Source organism: Convolutriloba macropyga, chromosome 9 (genome assembly GCF_964194025.1).
Source record: "Convolutriloba macropyga chromosome 9, txConMacr16.3, whole genome shotgun sequence".
Taxonomy (NCBI): Eukaryota; Metazoa; Xenacoelomorpha; order Acoela; family Convolutidae; genus Convolutriloba; species Convolutriloba macropyga.
Genome location: NC_134476.1, coordinates 29,629,765 through 29,651,849, shown reverse-complemented (window position 1 = coordinate 29,651,849; position 22,085 = coordinate 29,629,765). Strand labels below are relative to the sequence as shown.

The 22,085-nt window shown below is 34.8% G+C and overlaps 2 protein-coding genes across 5 annotated transcripts in view; both read right to left on the bottom strand.

The window, feature by feature from the left end:
* Positions 1–5,092, bottom strand: part of LOC142345719 (peptidyl-prolyl cis-trans isomerase-like) — a 41,587-nt gene extending 36,495 nt beyond the window's left edge. Inside the window, exon 1 of the mRNA XM_075397993.1 lies at positions 5,067–5,092. The gene's annotated coding sequence lies outside the window, so the exon portion shown is untranslated. The remainder of the gene's footprint in view (positions 1–5,066) is intronic.
* LOC142345715 (methylcrotonoyl-CoA carboxylase subunit alpha, mitochondrial-like) overlaps positions 1–22,085 on the bottom strand; it is a 151,540-nt gene that overhangs the window by 31,589 nt on the left and 97,866 nt on the right. For all 4 annotated transcript variants that reach the window (XM_075397985.1, XM_075397987.1, XM_075397986.1 and 1 more), the window contains exons 5-9: positions 17,757–17,974; positions 12,750–12,881; positions 12,170–12,307; positions 11,696–11,807; positions 8,113–8,194 (exon numbers count right to left, since the gene is read on the bottom strand). In XM_075397985.1, the coding sequence (XP_075254100.1) occupies positions 8,113–8,194; positions 11,696–11,807; positions 12,170–12,307; positions 12,750–12,881; positions 17,757–17,974 (682 nt within the window). The remainder of the gene's footprint in view (positions 1–8,112; positions 8,195–11,695; positions 11,808–12,169; positions 12,308–12,749; positions 12,882–17,756; positions 17,975–22,085) is intronic.

Sequence of the window (22,085 nt, the reverse complement as noted above, 5' to 3'; positions counted from 1 at the left end):
GTAAAACCATTTGGAAAAAAAAATCCGATCCAAAAAATCGAAAAAACAGTAAAAACCAAAGTGATATTGCCGCATGTGAACAAAAAAACCACTAGCGAGAAAGCGAATTTTTGTTCAAACACCTTTTCTCACTACCTTAAATTTAGAGCGAAAAAATTTCACGCCGCAAAAAACCACTCGCTTTTTTGCTCCATTTACTGTTTCGGCGTGACCGAAATCACCACTCCAATTTGACTTCAAAAATCATGAAAATGCGTGAACAGATCTTTAAAAAAAGACAGCACCCCCATACAATTCAAATTCTTTGAATTGTAAAAAAAACCAAGAGAAGGCCAATACTAGCCCCAGCTATCACTGTTCGACTATATCACTGTTCGACAATACTAGCCCCAGCTATCACTGTTCAGCTATCACTACAAATGTCTATATGAAAGACATTTGCTTGAAAGGTAAATGAACCAATTTTTAATTATATAAATTTTAACGGCTATTAAACAATGCATCAAGAGAAAATACAGACATGTTTATTAATAGCATTCATTAAGAAAGTATCAGAAACGCGAACAAAGCGAAACAACTTGAATTAACTAAAGTTTTTTGAAAACAAGCGTTGTCATACCCTAAAAAAAGTTACCAGAATTTTATTTTGCTTGACAAAAGAATGAATTAAGGGCCGAACTCAAAAGATTGCAATTTTTTTGAAATTAAAAAATTGTTTCAAAGGCGATATGCATGCAGAGAAATTTGATACCTCTCAATGTTACGAATGTGGCATTATAGGGCATGTTCTTTTTCTTCAATAAAAATTATAATTTGAAAAACGAAATTAGAGACCACCAAAAAAATGACCACAAATGGCAAGTTGCACGATCTAAGAATGCCGGCCTAATTTGGAGCTTCATCTACTTGTTAGACGAGTGGAACCCAAGAAACTGCATCTCAACTCAACCCCCTCGGGTTTCAACATCTGTAATGTACCTACAAAAACATTTGACATTTATAATGATATACTATTTTAACCTCTATTAAACAGATTGATGCAACCTTGTAGTAGTAGTAGTAGTAGTAGTAGTAGTAGTAGTAGTAGTAGTAGTAGTAAAAGACTTGAATTTACCATTGAAGGATTTTTGACAGTACTAGAAAAGATCTTTACAGAAGGTAGCAGTAAAAGAAAATATATGAATTAAAGGAAATAATCTAAGATACGTTCAACATCTGCAAACGGCACAGCGACATTTGATTGACCATGTACAGGTTCTTGATATATCGTATTTTAAATCACGTAGACTGACGAAGAAACCCTTTAAGAGCGATTTAATATTTGCAGGGGGAAATAAAATGTTTATATCACTAGAATCGTTAAAATCGTTGACCAAAAGCGTTACTCTGTTAAAAAATGATGTTTCAAAGACCGATTTTCGTGGGTATTTAGAAACCAGTTACTGTTTGTTCTCGCTGCGTAAAGATCTGTTCTTCTTCTTAAGAATGAAAAAATTTTCGAACGTAATACAACTCTTTCCTGTAGCAATGGTAGCAAAAAGTTTCAGATCAATGTTTAGAAGCTGGTATGCAATGGGAATCGTATCAGCAGCCAACAATAAATCACTATAGCTCTTTTTACCAAAACACCAACGCAAACATTTTTCGTTAAACTTCTCGAGTAATCGCAAATGAGTTAGACCGGCATGCCAGGCAGAAGAACCATACAGTAACACAGACAAAACACAAGCCGAATACAGGTTGAATTTCACTTTATTCGGCAAACTGTATGAGACATTGTGTCTGAGGTAATTGAAGTTCTGTTTTGCTTTGTTTAGCTTTGATCGAATTTGAAAGTCCCATCTTAGACAGCTAGTAACTTCAATGCCAAGATCGGTCGTTGATTCAACTTTCCGCAGTTTTTCGTTGTTTAAGAACAAATCAACAGTAGTTTTCTTTGAAATATGGATATAAGAACATTTTGATGCATTGAACTTCAAGCTGCTAGAATTCGACCAATTATACAATCGATTGATGTCCTCCTGACTGTCACCAAAAACATTTGTTGAAGAGCACACCAACTTGGTATCATCCGCAAAGCAGTAACAATTGGAATTTTTGGGAAGAGACAGCATATCGTCTATATAAACCAAAAACAACAGTGGTCCCAAAACACTTCCTTGGGGAACACCACTACCTATAGATACAATGTCAGAAAGGTTTCCATCGATACAAACTCGTTGCGTTCTATCCGCCAAATATGATCTAATTAAGCTTCTAAACTCGAGGTCTAATCCAAAATAGGCCAGTTTACTAATAAGGATTGCATGATTGACAGTATCAAAAGCTTTACTGAAGTCAAGATATAGTACAATTTGCTCCCAATTGTCAAAATTGGCATACAATTCGTCTATGAAGAGAACAAGTTGTGTAATTGTTGAATGACCTTGTTGGAAACCGTGCTGATTAGAATTAATTTTGTGTCGAATCTTCGAATATAAATAATTAAAAATTATTCTCTCAAATACAAGGGAAAGTCGTGGCAGAATAGATATAGGGCGATAATTTTCTATGTCGGACTTTAATCCTTTCTTGTGAATAGGTGTTACATGAGCTCATTTCCAGAATAATGGCCAGCGAGTTGTTTGTAAGATAAAGCTGAAGAGAGAGTGAACATAAGGTGCAAGCAGTTCGGAACAAGAACTGTAAATAAAAGGTGGAATACCGTCACAAGCCGCAATAGTAACTGTCGGAACATCCCTAAGAAACTCGCATAGCTGAAGACTGTCGAAACAAATTTCTGACAGGAAAATATCCGAGGTGGTTTCTTGAACGAAGTCAACAGAACCGTTCGAGAGTTCGGAATAGACTGATTTGAAGAAAGAATTGAAGAGGTTAGCCTTGTCGAGAACTGTTTCAGCTTCAGTATCCTTCCAATATACCTTATTTGGTAGACTAGGTCTACCACTAAGGCGCTTCAATAACTTGAACGCATCATTAGTTGAAAAGAATTTGGCAGAACTCAAACACGAAGCTTTGTCGAGTTCGATAAACTGAGAAACTTCATTTTCAAGTTTTCTGCTGGCTAAGTCACCGGCTTTCCGCCTCCTGGCAGTCTCCAACTTGTTGAGATAATGAACGGTTAAGGATGAATAAAAGAAGGGCAATGAACGCCTCTTTTTTCGCTTCAACGCTAAGGAAGAAGACAATGCATTCTGAAAGTTGGATAACCAGAGAGAAGAAAAGCATTGGTTTGAGTCCCAATTATAGGTGAGTTTGGCAGTCGGCTATCAATGTTAAGAGATTGCAGGAATGCTGTCTCGTCAAAACTGCTCAGCGAATACTCTGATAAAAAGTTATTGCAAGGAATATATTTTGCTGAGTATGTCAAGAGGACGGGTGTATGATCTGAAAGTTTGGAACTTAACAGCTCGTAGTCCCAAGCCTCCGCTTGCGAGACAAATGCTAAGTCTAGCATATTTCCGTGTTTATGAGTTGGATTTCGGATAATTTGATCCATCAGGAAATCTTGAGCCAAAAAATCTATTAATATTTGCTCATCGGATCGAGAAGACTTCACGCAGTCCCAATTCACAGAAGGGAAATTGAAGTCACCCAAAATAATTGTATGCAACTCTCCAGAACAATTGCTCCCTCTCATTTTCTCGAAGTTAGTCATTACAAAACGTAGCTTTTCTGTGGCTTCCGACATAGATACATAAAACTTGGAGCCTTTCGGAGGTAGATAAACAAGCACTAAACCTAGATAAGATGATTCAAATTTAAGCAAGCAACTGATAAAAAGTTCTTCAATTCGGGTATCTGAAACCTCGATTGAATTGGAAAGTGAATTACTGATTGCTAAAAGGAGTCCTCCGTGCTGCCTTTCCGGCCTGTTGAACCGTCCTATTACAGTGTATGGAAGCCCACAGAACACAGCCGGATCCGGTACCGAAACATCAAGCCAGGTCTCAACAATTCAATTAAGTCGGGTTGTTTTGCTATCAGTAGCTCAGTCAAGGTGAGGCGTCTCTCCAACATTACTAAGCTTTGAACGTTGAACATTAGAACTTTTAGATCCAAGCAGTTGCTCGTTTCTTTTCGTAGTCATTTTCGTTCAGTCACTCTTCCGTTTCTGATCACAAAGCTCTTGTTAGTGTATTTCTGCTGTAGGCTGCGTTTTTCGACGCGCAGTTGATATTGTGCTTCTCGTTCAGATTTCGTTAGGTCCGGGTCTACAAATAAATTTGAGTAAGACTTAGAGTCTTTCAAGTTTTTCGCATTTGCTAAAAACTGTTTGCGTTTCAAAACGCTCTTGAACTTTAACAATAAAAGCTGTCGGCTATTTTCAGCGTTCTTCTTTCCGATGCGTAAGGAATCAAAATCGTCAGAATTGAGTTCTACGCCAATTTCTTGGGCAAGATTCTGTACTAAAATGCTATCGTTTGGAGAATTGGAAGGAAGAGCCCTTGATAATCAGGTTAAGCTTTTTGTTATCTTGTTCAATTTGCTCTTGCCGGATTTCGCGAGCTATACAAGAGCGAGCTTTGTTCTCTTTCGTGAGATTATCTATCAACACGTTAGCATAGCTTTTTGGATGGTTCTCTTTCATTGCAGCGCAGAAGCCACAGAAAAAAGGTCTGCTGCAATCATAGGTGCTCGGAACACAGAATTTAGAAAAAACAGGACAGTCCTCGTTACTGCAGCGGATCTCTTTTTCGGTAAAATTCTCCTTAGCAGTTTGAGCGCGTGTAGGCATGGTAATTATTATCGACTAATCGTACACCTAAGAGGCCGTTTACCACTGTAAACGGTAGCTTAGAAAAAAATTGTCTCAATCTAATCGTAAACCTATGAATCCGTTTACCACTGTAAACGGTAGCTTAACCACTCTGACAAATACCAATGAGAGCTGTAGATGATAATCCAAATTTGTTCGTCTGAGGGGAACAACCGAGCTAGATACCAATTTATTATCATAAACCAGATCACTAAAATCCCTTCGTAGACAAGGGCTACCCAAGAATAAAATCTGGTTCGTCGATCAAATTAACTGAAACACTACTTATTAAATAGCAAAGATTGCTATTTAATAAGTTTATCACAACAATTAGACTAAATGTAGTTAAATGTCAAACATACGCCTTTATGATTTGAAGAACGAAAGTGCTTAAACTTAAAACTATTTAATGCTGTATTCATTCCAACATATTTAACCTTTATGTTAAATAAACTAGAGCAAAAACTTTGATAAAGTAAACGTTTGTGATTATAACTTTCTTATATGTCAATGCCAATAATAATTGAAATAGCTAAATTAAACTAGAGAGAGGAGAAATACATATTGAAAGCAGTCGGTTCTTTTAAATAGATCAAGAAAATAAAATTATAGGAACACATTCCGAAGTTCTTAAAACACCCGCTCTGGTCTAAAGAAAAGATAGACTTGGTAAAATAAATTATAAAGAGAACATATATTACAACATCCTTTCAAATTTTAAATGAGACTTTCTTGAAAACGTATGAAAAACATTAAATTCAAAAATAATAATAATAATAAATTGTTTCCAGAGTACTGATAAAAAAGAAAGCAGCCGGCTCTTTTACATTAAAAGTTAATAAAAAGTTTTTACCTAAAAAGTTAATATCAAATTCAGTAATGTATTAAATACTTCGGAAGAACACTTTTAGGCTAAGGTTGCCCTGTTTTCAAGTGTCTCTGATCAACTTTGTTCAATATTTCCTTAATTTCGAAGAGCAAACCTTAATTTTTGAAAACCTCATATCTTCTCAAGAAAAACGAAAAAGATTGCCGGAAAATAGCCGCCGTTGATTCCAATAAGCATGATTGGGATTGAAAGAATAGAAGATGATGAAAAAAAAGATTTTTGTACAAAAATCTTTTTTAAGATTTATTTTGGATGGCATTTCGTAGTTGAACATACTTCTGTTTCTTAGAGAGAGGCCACAGGGGCTACTATCAATACCATTAAGCATAAGAGATGGTAACTAAGACTTATAGGAACCATGTTCAATTAGCGGGCATCTAAAATTGGGCTTTATGGGTTTATCCCGTTTCTATTTCTGACTTCAATTTTTTATACTGACTCAGTTCATTTTGAACTGCTTTGCTGAGCAACTGATGTTCAAATTAACTTTTAGCAGAATGAGAGAAGAGAGAAACTCGCCTAGAGAAGTTAAAAAGATTTCACGCAACATGTCGAAAAAGCGGCAAAATGGTAAAGCGAAAAAAAGTTTGACGAAGTAAAAAAACATAGCAGGACAAGTCCTGACGTACAATTCAAAGAATTTTCATTGACTAAACAGGAAAACTAGACCTAGAATGGACTATGAGTGAATTCAGAAAACCATTTTTAAAAAAACCAGATTAAAAAAAGAAAAAAAACAGAAAATCAATATCAAAATGCCGCATGTGAAAAACCCCCAGCGAAAAATGAAAATTCGATTCAAATAAAAAACTAGGCCTAGAATGACTGAATGGATTGGGAAAACCATTTAGAAAAAAATCCTATCCAAAAAATTAAAAAAAACAGTAAAAATCAGAGTGAAATTGCCGCATGTGAACAAAAAACCACTACCGAGAAACCGAATTTTTGTTCAAACACCGTTTTCTCACTCTACTTAAAAATAAGAGCGAAAAAAAATCACGCCGCAAAACCGGTTTTTCGCTCCATTTCCTGTTTCGGCGTGACCAAAATCACAACTCAATTTGACTTCAAAAATCATGAAAATGTGTGAACAGATCTTAAAAAACATAGCCAGAAGAATTCCGGAAACGACTCGAAGTGAAAATCCATTTAAACGCCATCCAACTACTCACCAAACGAAACGTGCCTTCACTAATTTATGATTATCTTGAAACAAAGTAATGAAACAAAAAAGTAAAAACAATAAAATCAAATCTGTTAAAATAAGATACAAAATCTGAAAAAAATAGCTCTTAAAAACAACTTTCACTGAAAAACTGGAAAAAGTTACTTAATTTTTTTAAAATTTCAAAAACATATAAAACCAAAGAAAAATTCCCTTTAGTCAATAGGGTATGCAGATGCTCTCAAAACAATAGGCAAGTCATAATAGGCAAAGAAACTTAGCTAAAAACAGAAAAAAAAACGAAAAACTGCAAAAAATTAAGAAAAATAGTTCCAATTTTCGCCATTTTTTGTCATATTTCTCAACAAAAAAATGATTCTTACCCACAAAACTGTAGCCAATTATTATCATAAAATTGTTCAAGTAGAAGAGGCTTCTTCAATACCCATTTGAGCCAGTAAAACAAAATAATCGTCAAAAAAAGGCAAAAATTATCCCGAAAATGAGCAAAATACATTAAAAACATCCGACTCATCATAAAATTCATAATATTTTCCAGAAACCTTCAAAACACTACCGAAACCAGCCTAAAATTAAAACAAAAATATAACCAAACCTCTTAACCAAAATAAATGGAAAAAAACTGCTTTAAAATGCCGCACGTGAACAAAAAAATTTTTCTCGCTTAGAGAAAATTTTTCACACATCAATTTCTCGCTCTCTCAAAAGCAGCGGTATGAACAAAAACCACTCTCTTTTCGCTCCGCTCTTCACTTTTGTTCAGCGCCAAAATCACTCCAAATTTTTTCACGCGTTTCATGTCCCGCTTCAAAAATCACTCCAATAAAATTGATTTAAAAAAAAGGACTTCTCCAATACTCCTCTTCGAGTCGTAAAAAGACAGCGCGCCAATACAATTCAAATTCTTTGAATTGTAAAAAAATAGGAGCGCTATAATAGCCGGCTGAGAAGATGAGGGCGGCTATTAATCAAAACGAATAGGTATGAATATTCTACGCCGTACGGGCTTTCCAATGATACTACTCACGTCTTCCTCCAATTAATATTTGAGCCCAAAAAAGACAACAAAGAACCCGGGATAGCATAGAGTTCCGTTATTTCCTGAGAAATATGATAAACAGAATAACAAGTCAGCCAAGGTTCTCCTTCACATATAATATTACCATCTGCAACTATCTTGGACCGAACTAACTCTACCAAACATGGTTTGAGAGCCAATGTAGGGACGTAATCGTAATTTGATATTCAAAATATCATGTTCAAAATGTTACAGCTTACCTGCTCCAACGTAATTGACTGCTTTGGCAGCTCTCACAGCCACTTGACCCAACCTTTCTGCAATTTCTCGTGGTAAACCAGGCTGAAACCGATATCACAGTTGCAAACAAACTTTCATCATTCTATTCTCGCTCACAAACATTTTTCGGAGAACTTACTTACAAGCTTATGATGGTAGACCATTGAATAAGCAATATAGCTGACAAATTGCCAGAAAATAGTATCAATAGCTTCATAGATCTGCACTCTAAAAAAACAGTAAAAAAGACAGTTTCATTGAAGGCTGATGTTATATTTTGATTGAAAATCTGTATAAGTTTTTGCTGCCTCTATTAGCTGATCTCTAATAACCTTCATTTACAGTGACACTCACCCAATTGACCTTATCTCTTTGAATTAAAGTAAATAAAAGTGAGTAAATTTCAAAGTGAGGAAGTCATTTTTGTGAGTGAGGTAAATCAAGTGTGACCAAAAATTTAATCACGCAAATGAACAAAAAAAAACTCGCTCCACTAAGAGCGAAAAAGGACATCACTTACGCACTTCAATTATTGCATGAACTAATGAACAAAAAGCAGATTTGAAGTGGTTGTGACGTCATATGGTCTTAACAAAAATCGCGACGACGAAATAAAAAAACATAGCAAGACAAGTCCTGACGTACAATTCAAAGAAGTTTCATTGACTAAACGAACAAACAAGCAGACCTAGAACGGACTACGAATGAATTGGGAAAACCATTTCTACGAAAAAATCGGATAAAAAAATTAGAAAAAAAACAGAAAATCAATGTCAAAATGCCGCATGTGAACAAAAAGCACTATCGAGAAATGGAGATATGGTTCAAACAAAAAACTAGGCCTAGAGTAGACTAAACAAAAAACTAGGCCTAGAGTGGACTACTAACGGATTGGAAAAACCATTTACAAAAAAATGCAATCCAAAAAATCGAAAAAACAGTGAAAATCAAAGTGAAATTGCCGCATTTGAACAAAAAACCACTAGCGAGAAAGCGAATTTTTGTTCAAACACCGTTTTCTTACTCTGCTTTAAAATTCAAGCAAAAAAAATCACGCCGCAAAGCCGCTCGCTTTATCGCTCCACTTCCTGTTTCGGCGTGAACAAATCACAACTCCATTTTGACTTCAAATATCATGAAAATGTGGGAACAGATCATTAAAACATAGCTGGAAGAATTCCGGAAGCGACTCGAAGCGTCAGAACTTCACAGAAAACCGTAATTGTAGCTGAAGCCATTACCTTTTCTATTAAACACTTAATTCATTACCTCTCCAGGTGTGATCTAAAAACTGGTGAAAATTAATCCACTGTTACCAAGAGAAACAAAATTCTGCAGCATTTTATATTATTGAAAACGTTTGGTAACGTTAAAAAAGTCCGAAATAACTGGGATGATAAAAATTCTGATAGCCTGAAAAAACAGGGCTATCGATTGCCCTCGAATAATTCATGATTCTAATCTCAAGAAATATCGCGAAAGCAAACGGCAGATAATAATCTTAGAAACTAAGTTAAATTTTTCATATGAGAATGCGCAAATTTAAGAATCAGAAAATACTACAATTAGATTGCTAATCACTACAACGAAGACAAAAACGAGAACTACTTTTTCCGTGTTGTATAGATGCTAGACAACATAACTTCATACTGAACGAAAAATTAAATTAATTGTAGATAAGGCATAAGCAAGAGAATAATATTCAAAGGCAAAAAAAATGTTTAAAAACAATGTCAAGGCCGGAAGAAAATTGCAATAATGCGTGATAAGAAGAAATTTTAGAAAACGCTTTCTAGCAAACTCTCAGTACTGCCTTATGTTGAATGAAATCAATTGCAAACCAAATAAAAAATCTAAGAAAAAGCTGAAATCATTCAATTTTTTTACAACTGAAAAAATCATATAACCAATATAAATGTAGTAGCCAGAGCAAAACTAGAATTATTTAAACTAGAATGTGAAGAATATGGACAAAATATAAAGAACACCGTAACAAAGACGGATTCTTGAAAGTTATAAAATCAAATTAAAAAATCAAGAAAAACAAACATATTTCATTGTTCAGCATTTAAGATATAGAAAAGACAACGAGCAAGCCGAGACAAAAATCAGGCCTCCTGAATATAACAAAAAAGAGAAAAAACAGCATTCAAACCTACGAAGCATTTAAACATTTTGCAAAAAAATGTTAAAAAAATTTTTAAGACTGCATTTATGAAAAAAATTCACTGTTTTTCAAACAATTAACGCTAAAAAATGATTGAATTTTTATTGAAACGAAATTGAAGTAACTCATATTGCACAATAAGACTATTTTTAGTAATTAAAACCAAAACACAGACAAAAAACTGATAAAAGTTGGAAAAAAACTACCAAAAACGGATTAGCATATGTACAATTTTATAACATAACCGACTAAACGTCGGAAGAATTGCTCTTGAACGACTAGTGGGAGCTCTAATCAATTGCAGCCTGCTTCAGTCGGGGGGGGGGGAGGGGAGGGGTAGCTTAAATGGGACTAAGAAGTTCTATAGTGGGCTTCAAATAACCATATTAGAGGTTAACATATACCACTATTAAGATTTAAAGTAAAAAAATGACACCAGTTTCGGCGCACTTTTTATTTGACTTTTAGTATTAAATTGCCGCCAATTGAGTTCAGCTGCTTGAAATTGTGATTGAGAGAGAATTTTAGATCACGCGAAATGCAAAAAGTCAAGGGCGTAAAAGTCACTCGAAAAGTCAAAACCGTCAAGCGAAAATTTTGCATAAAAAAAAGACACACACGTTTACAATAATTGCTATGAACTGCGTTCAAGAGCAATTAAAAACAAAATTACATCCAGGTAGAATGACGCGCTGAGTATAAGAATTATCAAAGGGGGGTTGCCAAATCAACTGATTTTAGGCAAAAAAGACTGCTGAAAGATCCAACAATGCAGTGTTTATTAGGAAAAAAGCAAAAAAAATTAACTAAAAATTAAAGAAATAAGCGCCAATTTTGAACTTGAAACGCATTTTCAGGCTCTGGAAAACACTGTGGCATCAAATTCCGAGGTTTACATTTCTTTATAGCATCGAGTAAAAATCATTTTTACAAAAAACCAAATTACAAGCAAAAAACTGGGCCACTAAGACGAAAAACCGGCTAAAAACGGTTATCTATATGCGCCATTCAGTCAAAAACTACTTTTCAAAGTCAAAAAGTCATTCACTAAACGCAGCGCATGATCAAAAAACTTCTCTCGCTCAGAAAAATTTAGTTCACGCCGCACTTTTACTCTTTTTCGCTTTTAGGTCAAAACAGCGTCTGAACGAATAGTACTTCCGGTAAAAAAAAACCTTAAGAAAACCGATACTCCTCTTCGAGTAGAAAAAAATAGCGCCCCAATACAATTCAAATTATTTGAATTTTAAAAAACCAAGAGAAGGCCACTAATTGCCCCAGCTATCGCTGTGCGGCTATTAATAAATGGGGGCAATAATCTCTGTTATGGATATTTTAGCTAATTAACAGGGCAGAGGAATAGATTAAACTTGAACGGTGATCTATGTGGTACCTACAGCGGGTGCCTCTTCGATGATCTTCTGATGTCTCCTCTGGACACTGCAATCTCTCTCAAACAAGTGCACCCCATTCCCATGTCCATCACACAACACCTGCACCTCCACGTGTCTAAAATGGACAAAAGTAAATATATAGTCTCTTAATGGAGACGTTTGAATTGAAGCAACTTGTGTGCAGCAGAATTGAAGCGCACCTTTCAAAATTCCAAAAAGTATAGGGGAAATGACCAGCAATCTAGGATCCATTTTGAGAAAGAAAACATTTACAATCAATCACATCTAATAAGTGTTAGGTGTCACCTCGCGAAAAGCCAGAAACACGGTGAATAAAATCAATTTCAAGGTACTTCGGATCAAATTGATACCTTTAATATATATATGATAGCTTTTCGTATCTCACTGAGTTCGCGCAGTCATTTGCACTGAGATTAAACAGGACAAGTTTGAAAGAGTACGAGTATGAGTGATTACCTTGGCTTGACGACAAACTTTTCGATGAGCATCTCATCATTGTTGAAGGCTTTCTTCGCCTCACTCTTGGCAGATTCCAGCATAGCCTCAAACTCACTCTCACTTTGCACTATTCGCATCCCTTTCCCGCCTCCACCTCTGAAAAAATCGCAAACACACTCTTGGTATAATTAAGGCCTCCAAAAATCTTTTCTCTCGATAGTTAAGCATGTCAATAACCTTCACGGATCAATTTCAAAACTTTAAAATAAATCATCAATACTTTTGCGGGCAGATTAAAAAATGAGACACAAAAATTGCTTCAGATTGACTGAAGGTAAATCACCAATTTTTGTCGGGTTAATCATAAAGACTGTATTACCTTAGAAAATATGCTTTAAACCTCAATTTTTTGCATACGTTTCACCAATTTTATCTAATCTACGCGAAATTGATCTGGTCCAGATTTGTATTACGGTTTCTACCGGGAAAATCATCATACTGTGTTTTAACCATGCCGCTATACGAGTATGTCATATAGATCTTTATATCGTACTGACAGCAGTCGATTGGGTTGAGAGAATTAATTAAAACAGCTCACCTAACTGCTTTCAACATGACAGGGTAGCCGATCTTTTCTGCTTCCTGTTTTAGTCTCTCTGTCGACTGATCTTCCCCATGGTACCCTGGGATTATGGGAACACCTGCAGCTGCCATAATTGACTTGGATATGCTGAAGCATACATCAATAAACATGACATACCTTCTTTCACTTTCAATAGAAACTGAAAGTGGGATGATGGTCTCCTGCTTGAAAGATAGAAAGAATTTATGTTGTTGTACCGCTTAAAAATAATGATTCACCGCCAATAGATGACGACCTTCTCTTTTAAACTGCCCTTATCCAATATAAACTCTTACATGCAGATAAATGTTCTTAACTAAATTATGCCTAATTGGACTGAAAACAAATTTCAATAATTCCCAGCTATATAAAGGAAATGGTTTTAGGTTATGACAAAAATCGATAGCTTGAGCTTTCTGGGCAATTTCTAAAATTGAAAGTTAAATTCCAACAGATTTCAGTTTCGCAAAACCAGATAGCTAATTGAAAAGCTAATTGAAAACAATCAGCTCTGTATCTAATTGAAAACCTTTCCTTTGCACACTGGTTCAGTAAACAAATTTGAGCCATGGCATCTGGTTCTTCTATTTTGCACTCATCGCATACATATCATTACAAAATCGTTGAATGTGCTAATCATTCAATGATCTCAATTCAAATTTCTCAATTTAAAGCTCATATATTTGTAAGTCATACAATGAAAGAATTGAACTTTTAAGAATGGGTCCCTCCCAACCTGCCCTGGGAATTGAAGGATATTATTTTTTTGTAATCAATGAAGTTCTCAAGAACAAAGCTGTAACAGCAATAAAACTACGTACCATATAGAACAATTGGCGTAATATGGTAATCGATTGATTTCTTGGAACATAATGCCTCAATTTAGACACCACACCACACAGCTTTGATATTTTCTTTCCAACATATTCAAAATGAGTTTGCTAAGATAACTTACGATCAAACCTAATAAGATATTTACGAACTGGTTTTACAGTTATTACATCATTATTCCACCGGAAAGCACGGTAAGCCATAGTTTATATATTTAATTGAGTAGTCTTAAAGATTCAAAAACAATTTATGTTTTTAGGCCAAACCCGTTAAATTTTTGCAGCTCATCTTGTAATTCTATATGTTCGCATCCCATTGCTTCAAAAATAGCATCATCAGCAAAGTTCTAACATTCTCACAAACGCTCGGCAGATCATTTATATAAATATGATGAAGCAGCGAGCCCATGATTCTGGGATTACTTTTCGCCACTCCGATAAAACTTCACTTACATTCACTAATCGATAACTGTTACTTAAGTATAAATTCAACCATTACGGGCATTTATTTTATCCCATATCAGCCCGATTTTAATTCAAAATGCTTCAGGGTATCAAAACCTTTATATCTAGAAAAATCTTTTGCGTTGATCAATTTGCGATTTTGCTAGCCTTTTCTTTTCCGTAAATTCAACCAATTCGTCAAAAGTGTACCAATTCGTCAAAAGTGTTGTGCTTAGATCTCAAATTGAATGTCTCTTCATAAAACAGTTGTTGATTGGGAAAAACAATACACCCTGTTGAACATTACTCGTTCGCAAATTTTACTCCGGACAGTAAGTAAAGATAGAGTACTATAACTATTTCAATCAAGCTTTGATCCTTCATTGTTAAATAGGATAAATTTAGCTTTCGACAGTAACTCGAAAATAATCCTGTGAATTATGTACGAGAACGGTTAGAAGGTGTACGGTAATATCTGAAGGCGCCTTCACTATAGATAGCAAAGCTTCAGTTTGATATAAAGCTAACAATTAAGCTAATCAGCTAACTTTACTGTCGTTATTTTTGTTTCGGACAACAGAAAAGTTGTTGCTCTGATCCTTTTTAGATGAAATGTGCCTCTGAAAGAGCACGTCTGAAAATTCTAGTCAATAACTGACTTAACAATCAATTTAAAAATTGACTTTTCTCAGCTTTAATTCGCAGAGATAAGGTCAAGCGAAAGTGTCTGACTCTAATTGAAGGTTATTTGAGAGGACCTGATATAAGTAAAAGTAAGTTAAAGATATTCGTAATCAAAATATAACATCTCACCATTTAACTAAAAATTTTTTTTCGTCTTTTTCTTTTACTATCTTTTTGAGACTGTAGATCTACATAGCCATTACGGCTATTTTCTGGCAATCTGCCAGCTATGTTTCAATTATTCAGATAGCGTTAGCAACTTATCCATTTGAAAGGTTGCGCAATGTTTGTTACAAGCTGATAATTTATGCAAAAGACCTGTAACAAACAATGCGCAACCTATCAAATGGATAAATTGCTAACGCTAGCTGAAAAATAGAAACTTAGCTCGCAGATTGCCAGCAAATAGCCGCAAAAGCTTCATGGATCTGCAGTCTGAAAAGATATTAAAAAAACAGACGAAAAAAATTCTTTTGATGAATGCTGAGATGTTATATTTTGATAAAGAATATCTATTGCTGCTTCTATTAGGTCTTCTCAAATAATCTTCAATTAGAGCAACACATTCACTTGAACTTATTTCTTCGAATTAAAGCTGAGAAAAGTCAATTTCAGAGTAAGATGGTCATTTTTGTGAGAGGTAAGTCGAGTGAGGTAAGACTTGTGACCAAAACTTAAAGACGCGAAGGAACAAAAAAAGTTTGCTACGAGTTCGCAAAAAAACTTTATCCAATAAAATTACAAATTAACATCACGCAAGCAATTCATTTGCAAAAAAGCAGATTTGAAGTGGTTGTGACGTCATATGGTCGTACAAATCTTGACGACGAAATAGAAAACAGCGGGACAAGTCCTGGCCAACTATTCAGAAAACTTCATTGACTAAACAAAAAACTAGACGACGAAAGAACTTCAAATGCATTGGGAAGGCTGTTTAGGAACAAATCCTAACAGAAGATAAAAAACAGTAAATATCAACGTCAAAAGGTCACATGTGAGCAAAAACAAGCAACGAGCGACAAAGCCAATTTCTGTTCAAACGCCTCTTTTTCACTCTATTTTAATTTTAGACTAATAACATTTCACGCCGCAAAACTCCTCGCGTTTTCGCTCCACTTCCTGTTTCGGCGTGACAAAAATCACTGCTCCAATTTGACTTCAAAAATCGTGATAACTTGGGAACAGATCTTAAAAAAAATCATAGCCGGAAGACTCCGGCAATGACTCGGAGTCAAATAACTAACTTAAACCCTAGCCAACAACTAACTGATAGAACCATTAGATCCAATACAGCAATGGATTTTTTAAAAAAATAAAAAGAGGAGACAAATCAGCGTAAAAGCAAAAGGTGAAAACTTTTGCCTCGAAACTTTTCATAAGTTCAACAAACAAAGATCAAGTCAGCGGAGAAGAAAACCAAGGATATATCTCAAAAAACTAAAGGGCGAAATCTAAAAACATGTCAAATTTGTTAATAATAGACTCTAAAAATTAAAGAAATCCGATAACTGTGTTCTCAACACAGCTTACTAAACAGTTCCCGCTTATTCATTTAGCACCCAAATGACACAAACTCACAAGAGAACATCTAGCATGAGGAAAAAAACTACAAAAAAGCAGAACTGACTAATTAATTTTATGAAATACGAGCTATCAATCCCTTCATGGTTTTCACTCAGTAAAAATAATCCTACCACCTACCCTAAATAAACACGACAAAAAATTCTGCAAGGAAGAAAAAACAGATGAATTGGGAAAAAAAATTCAGAACAGAAATTAAGCAAAAAATTTTTAAATTTACCCTATTTCATTTTATTCAAACTAACTTAGGTCATTATTCTTTAAAAAAAAGGGCACAAACACCAACAAAAAATTTATTTCAAACCAAAAAAATTTTCTCAGACAGAAAAGTACGAAAACCGGTTATCAAGGCATTTAAAACGGCGAAATCAAAAAACAGCTTCAGATTGCGTTAAAAACTCTATTATATGATTGAAAGGGTCAGAAATGGGCAAAAACAATTAGTTAGCATTTAAAATCGTAAAAACTAAAGAAATCGCAATTAAAAACAAAAATAATGCTTCGAAAAAGCCGCAAGTGATAAAAAAATTTTACACGCATAATTTTATCGCGTTTTTTCGACTCTCCTTTGCATAATTAGGATTGGTACAGAAAGCAGCAACATTATGGGAACCAATAACAGAAACTAAAAAGCGGGATAAATTAATGAATTTGGAAATTGGCAATTAGTAGAATCTGTCGGTTGCGTCAAGATCAACTGCCCACTGAGGATGTGCAATTGCAAATATCCGCAACTAAAACACACACACACACACACACACACACACACATATATATATATATATATATATATATATCAACTTAAAAAGTACTCAAGAAAAGAAAAACTGAAAACACATGTCCAACTGCCACACGTGAAAAAAAATTTGCTTTCAAAAACCGAAAATTTGTTCAAATACCGATTTCTCACTCAACTCTAAAAGTACTTTAAATAAAATCACACCTAACACCTACTCGCATTTTCGCTTTCTTTGCTATTCCAGCCTCAAAAAAGTAACCACTGCAATTTGACTTTGCACTTTGTTCTTAAGTAAATTATTTTTTTCAAGTCCCACTTCAAGCATCAAAAAAGGCAAAAAATCACTACAATTCGCAAAAAAACAAGCAGGATAGCTGAAAAACCTCCAAGTTAGCCTAAAACAAAATATCAAGTGCCAAATTCCTTCAAACTTCAGTCAAACCAAATCAAAATTAATATACAATCCTAACCAAATCGTTCCCAAAAAACGTTCACAAAATCTTCCGCATGTGAGCAAAACCTTGCTCGCTTGAAAATTTTTTGCACACCTCACTTCTCGCGTTCTCAAAAACAGTGGTATAACAAAAAACACACTCTTTTCGCTTCACTCCTCAATTTTGTTCAGCAACCGAACGACTTCAACATTTTGCACGCTTTTCATAAGTTGCCTTCTTATAACCGTAAAAATGGCGAACGAAGAAACACCTTTTGATCCCCATGTCCCTGATCGCACTGGAAGAGGGTCCAATAAAGATGACACCAGTCTGAGCACAGGCATCCGCAAATTCCACGCTCTCAGACAGAAACCCATATCCCGGATGGATAGCATCAACACCAAGACGACTCGAAACTTCCAGAATCTTCTCGTAATTCAAATAGCTCAATCTGGATGCTGCTGGCCCAATGTGAATGGCCTCGTCAGCCTGGAATACACAGGTACAATTGAGAATAAAATAAAATGCAGTAAAATCTTTAACAGGTTTTGGATACATCTGAGTGGAAGTACTTTGTGACAAATATATTGAGCCGAATTATTAATAACCTGAACGACCTCTGAAATTAATATCCAACACTAATACATGAAACTAAAATCCAAAATCTCAGCCGCAATAAAAGCTCCAAAATTTCCATTAATATTAATAATTGTAATTTAATTCAATATTACTCCAGAAGGGGTATTTTGGCTAATTGACATTCGGTTTATTTCCTTTTTCTTATTTGACAAATCCTTTAAATAAGGCAGCCGCTCTGAGGAAGGATTTAAGGTGAATCAAACCGCTATTTGAACAATGACTCCAGGTCACAAGAAGCAGCAATGCACCCTATTTCATTCAGCTATCTTAGGAAAAACGTTATGATCTTAACTTGATGATCTCTAACAAGAAAAATGAAACGAAAAAGAAATTCAATGAAGGCAACCTAAAGACATATAGTTTTAGTCATACATTTTTGGTTCGAGAAACAATTGACAGAGAGCCCAAAAATAGCCGCGACAGACTTTATTCCAGTAATTTCAAAAGTACAGACGCAAAATTGCGCAAAAATATCATATATTGAGAGAAGAATACAAGTTAACCTTCTAATTGGCACGAATTCAGCAATAGAAAAAAATTAAACTTGGAGACCTCAAAAAACTACAAATCAAAGAATGAGATTAAACGAACAGAAAGGAAGAACAAAAGAACACAATTTGGCTAAAAGATTTCCTTCAAATTTTTTTGGCTAAGTTAAGAGGCCAAAGATCACTTTTATACAGAAAAATTTTTGATTAGCTGATCTCGTAATAATAAAAAACTGTTCACAGATCCAATGTTACTTCCAATATTTAAAATAACACAATTCAGCACTTTAAATGCGTTCCGATAGGACATCATTGACCCTGTGGATCGTTATCAGACGCATAGGTGGGGAAGATAAATAATCTTAGAGCTCATTCTAATGCCGGGAAAAAATTATATATGAGTTGTCGACTTTTTTATGTCTAGAAAACCGACAATATAGTCTTTCAGAAATGCCTGAGCAATTTTTGCTCGTCTACTATTCATTATTAAAACATTAGTTATGAATGTGCAGTTCAAAGCTAAACAGCAGTTGATTAGTTTTGTTAACCTAACTGTGATTTTTTTCAATGGGTTAGGGGAAACGAATGCCTAGATGTCTTTTTCACGCAGTTCCAAATAAATTTCATAAAACCACTCTTGTAGATTTTTTAATCTGCACTCATTTCTGAGTAATTTCATCAGTATTTTGTCGATCCATAGAAGTGTAGTTCTTGACAGTTGAAGATTTCATTCTTGTCGCGTAAGTTTGAAATGGAATCAAATTTTCTAAATCAAATGGAATTCAAAGAAGATGATCTTAAGTAAACTATTTATTTTGTCAACAATAGGTTGTAAAATACTTTTGTTTGGCGCTCCGTTAACTAGGGCACAAAAATGATTTACTGGCTGCAAAAAATATTTCAACTATTAGCGACATTTTTAGCAATTTTTGTCAAGCGGTAGAACATAGCAGTATACCGGCTCTTTTTTTGTAAAAACAAACTATGCTTCTTAGAATTAAGGAGGTGATCAACAGTATCACCCAATTACTAAAGCTCTTAACCTTCGGTACTGTTTCGGAGTTAATTGCGAAACTGCTGATTTGAGAGTCACTCTTTTGTTCCTATGGTCAAAGTTCGCGACCTTTTTAAATTCAGTATTAACTTATTTCGATATCAACAAAGTGTAACAAAATTTAAAGCCAGTTGGTGGTCGTTATTCATTTTTGCTTTTGTACCTTTGGTTTCCATAGTTGTATCATTGGCATAGAGATCTTCATTCAATTCTTGAAGGTTACACGAGATGTCATTTATATACAGAAGCCAACCAAGGATGGAACCTTGAGGTACGACAAAAGATAATTTTTAGTTTGCTTTTGACTTAAGAGTAAGTTTCAATTTATTTTTACAAATTGACTTCTGTTGTCCATTATCAATCGATCAAACTTAACACTTCCCCCTTAAACCGTAATCAGCACAATTCTGCAAAATTATGCAATGGTCAACTGAGTCCAATGCTTTCCTTAGGTCTAAGAAAGTTAATTTGATGTTAGAATCTTTTTCGTTGTTCAGTCTGACGTCTTAAACAGAGTAACAACGGAGGCCGTAGCCTTATGATTCCTTCGGAATGCATTCATTATTTTAGTACCACGTTTTTTGAACAATTTTTTCAATTTCAAAAATTGAGATCCCAAAATTTTTCCAATAATTGGCAGAAGCCATATTGGTCTGTAAACCTCAAAATTCTTTCAATCGCCGACTTTATAAATTGGCCTTATTGACGCAATGTTCAAGACCTCGAAAAATTTCTTCTTGTTAATGAATATTATGTTTTTTCTTTGCCTTTGCAAATGACGCAGTGACGTCCTCCTAAATATTTTTGGAAAACATCGAATTTATTTGCTTAGTCATTTGAGCTCGTTTTGGTGGTTGAAACGACTTTGCCAGTTCAGCGCCTACGGACGCAAAGTAGTTATTAGGATTTTCGATGTTTTGCTCAAAAGATTATTTTTCAGCTGTTTCATTATTTGAGCCACTGTTATCAAAATCTTTAACAAACCTCAAGAACTCACGGTTCTGGTTTCCAGCTTTCGTTTCTTTTTATCACACTTTTTTCTGACTACTCCCCAAAACAAGTTTCGATTGTTTTTTACACGCTTCCCTTATTAAGCTCTCTTAAAAATGCTCATCATTTAGCTTCATTCAGTTTCTTATAAAAGCTGGGATCCTTTAAGCCGTTTTCCTAATGATATCAACGGAGCCCTACTGGATAATGAATACTAATTTTGGATTGTTTGCAACAAAAAATTTGATACGGAGTTTGCGAAGACGTCAGCACGCGATTTGGATGAAATTGTTTCCTGTTTTGGTGTATGATGACCCACAAGAAACGAGCTGTTGATCATTATGTGATTAATTAATGTGCTTTATTTTGAAGTTTGTTTCAAAGTTAATGTTAAAATCACCTTGCACAAAATGCAAGGTGCCAGGCAGTACATTTAAGTTATCTATTTACGGAAAAACTTTTGAAATGTTTCAGCATTTGTTAAGTTTGGCTAGGTTTCAGCATTTGTTAAGTTTTTATCAAGCAAAAACAAATTCTAACTGATGGCTCGTAAACTGTTTCAATAGATGTCGTTTTTTCGAGGCAATTTTTGTGGACAAGGACTCCAACCTTTTTCCTATTGCATGTTTCAATTTAGGTATAGTTTCCTAAGACAAAACATTTTTCAGGCGTGTATTTCAACAAGTTTCTGTACGACAAATACTAATCGGTTCCACTTTTCCTTTATTGAAATTCGAATTTCATCAATTTTTTTGAGAGACTGAAGAAGACAAATATGTTCATTATACAGAACTCGATTTTGATTTTCCCAACTTCTGCAAGATGCGGAGATCGCACAGTAATTGGGAGTCACCAGCGGCGATTACTGGTCGTTTGGTCACACAAAAACTTATCGTCCCTCGAGAAAGTATTTGTTAACATTTCAAAAGTACTCAAGAGAAGAAAAACTAAAAACACAAGACAAACTGCCGCACTCGGTTTCAAAAACCGACAATTTGTTCGAACACCGATTTCTCACTCAACATTAAAAGCAATTTTAATAAAATCACGCCTAACACCTACTCGCATTTTCGCTTTCTTTGCTACTCCAGCCTCAATAAAAAATCACTGAAATATGACTTCTCACTGACGTGACAAAGCCGAAAAAAATGTGAACAGATAAAGAAACATAGCCGGAAACATTTTATAAACGATTCGAAGAATCGTCTCTGCGAACAAAAAAAGTCAGATAACTAGTACATACAAAAACCACTTATGAGAATTTGTGAAATATTTGACACGTCCATCCTGAAAAAGCTCTAAAAACAACTTAAAAATATAGTTTTAACATAAAAATAGAATAATGACGATTCTTTTTTATTATTACATCGGCATACAAAGCCATCGTTGATAAGTTCCTTCAAACAAATATGAGCATAAAAATGCTGGC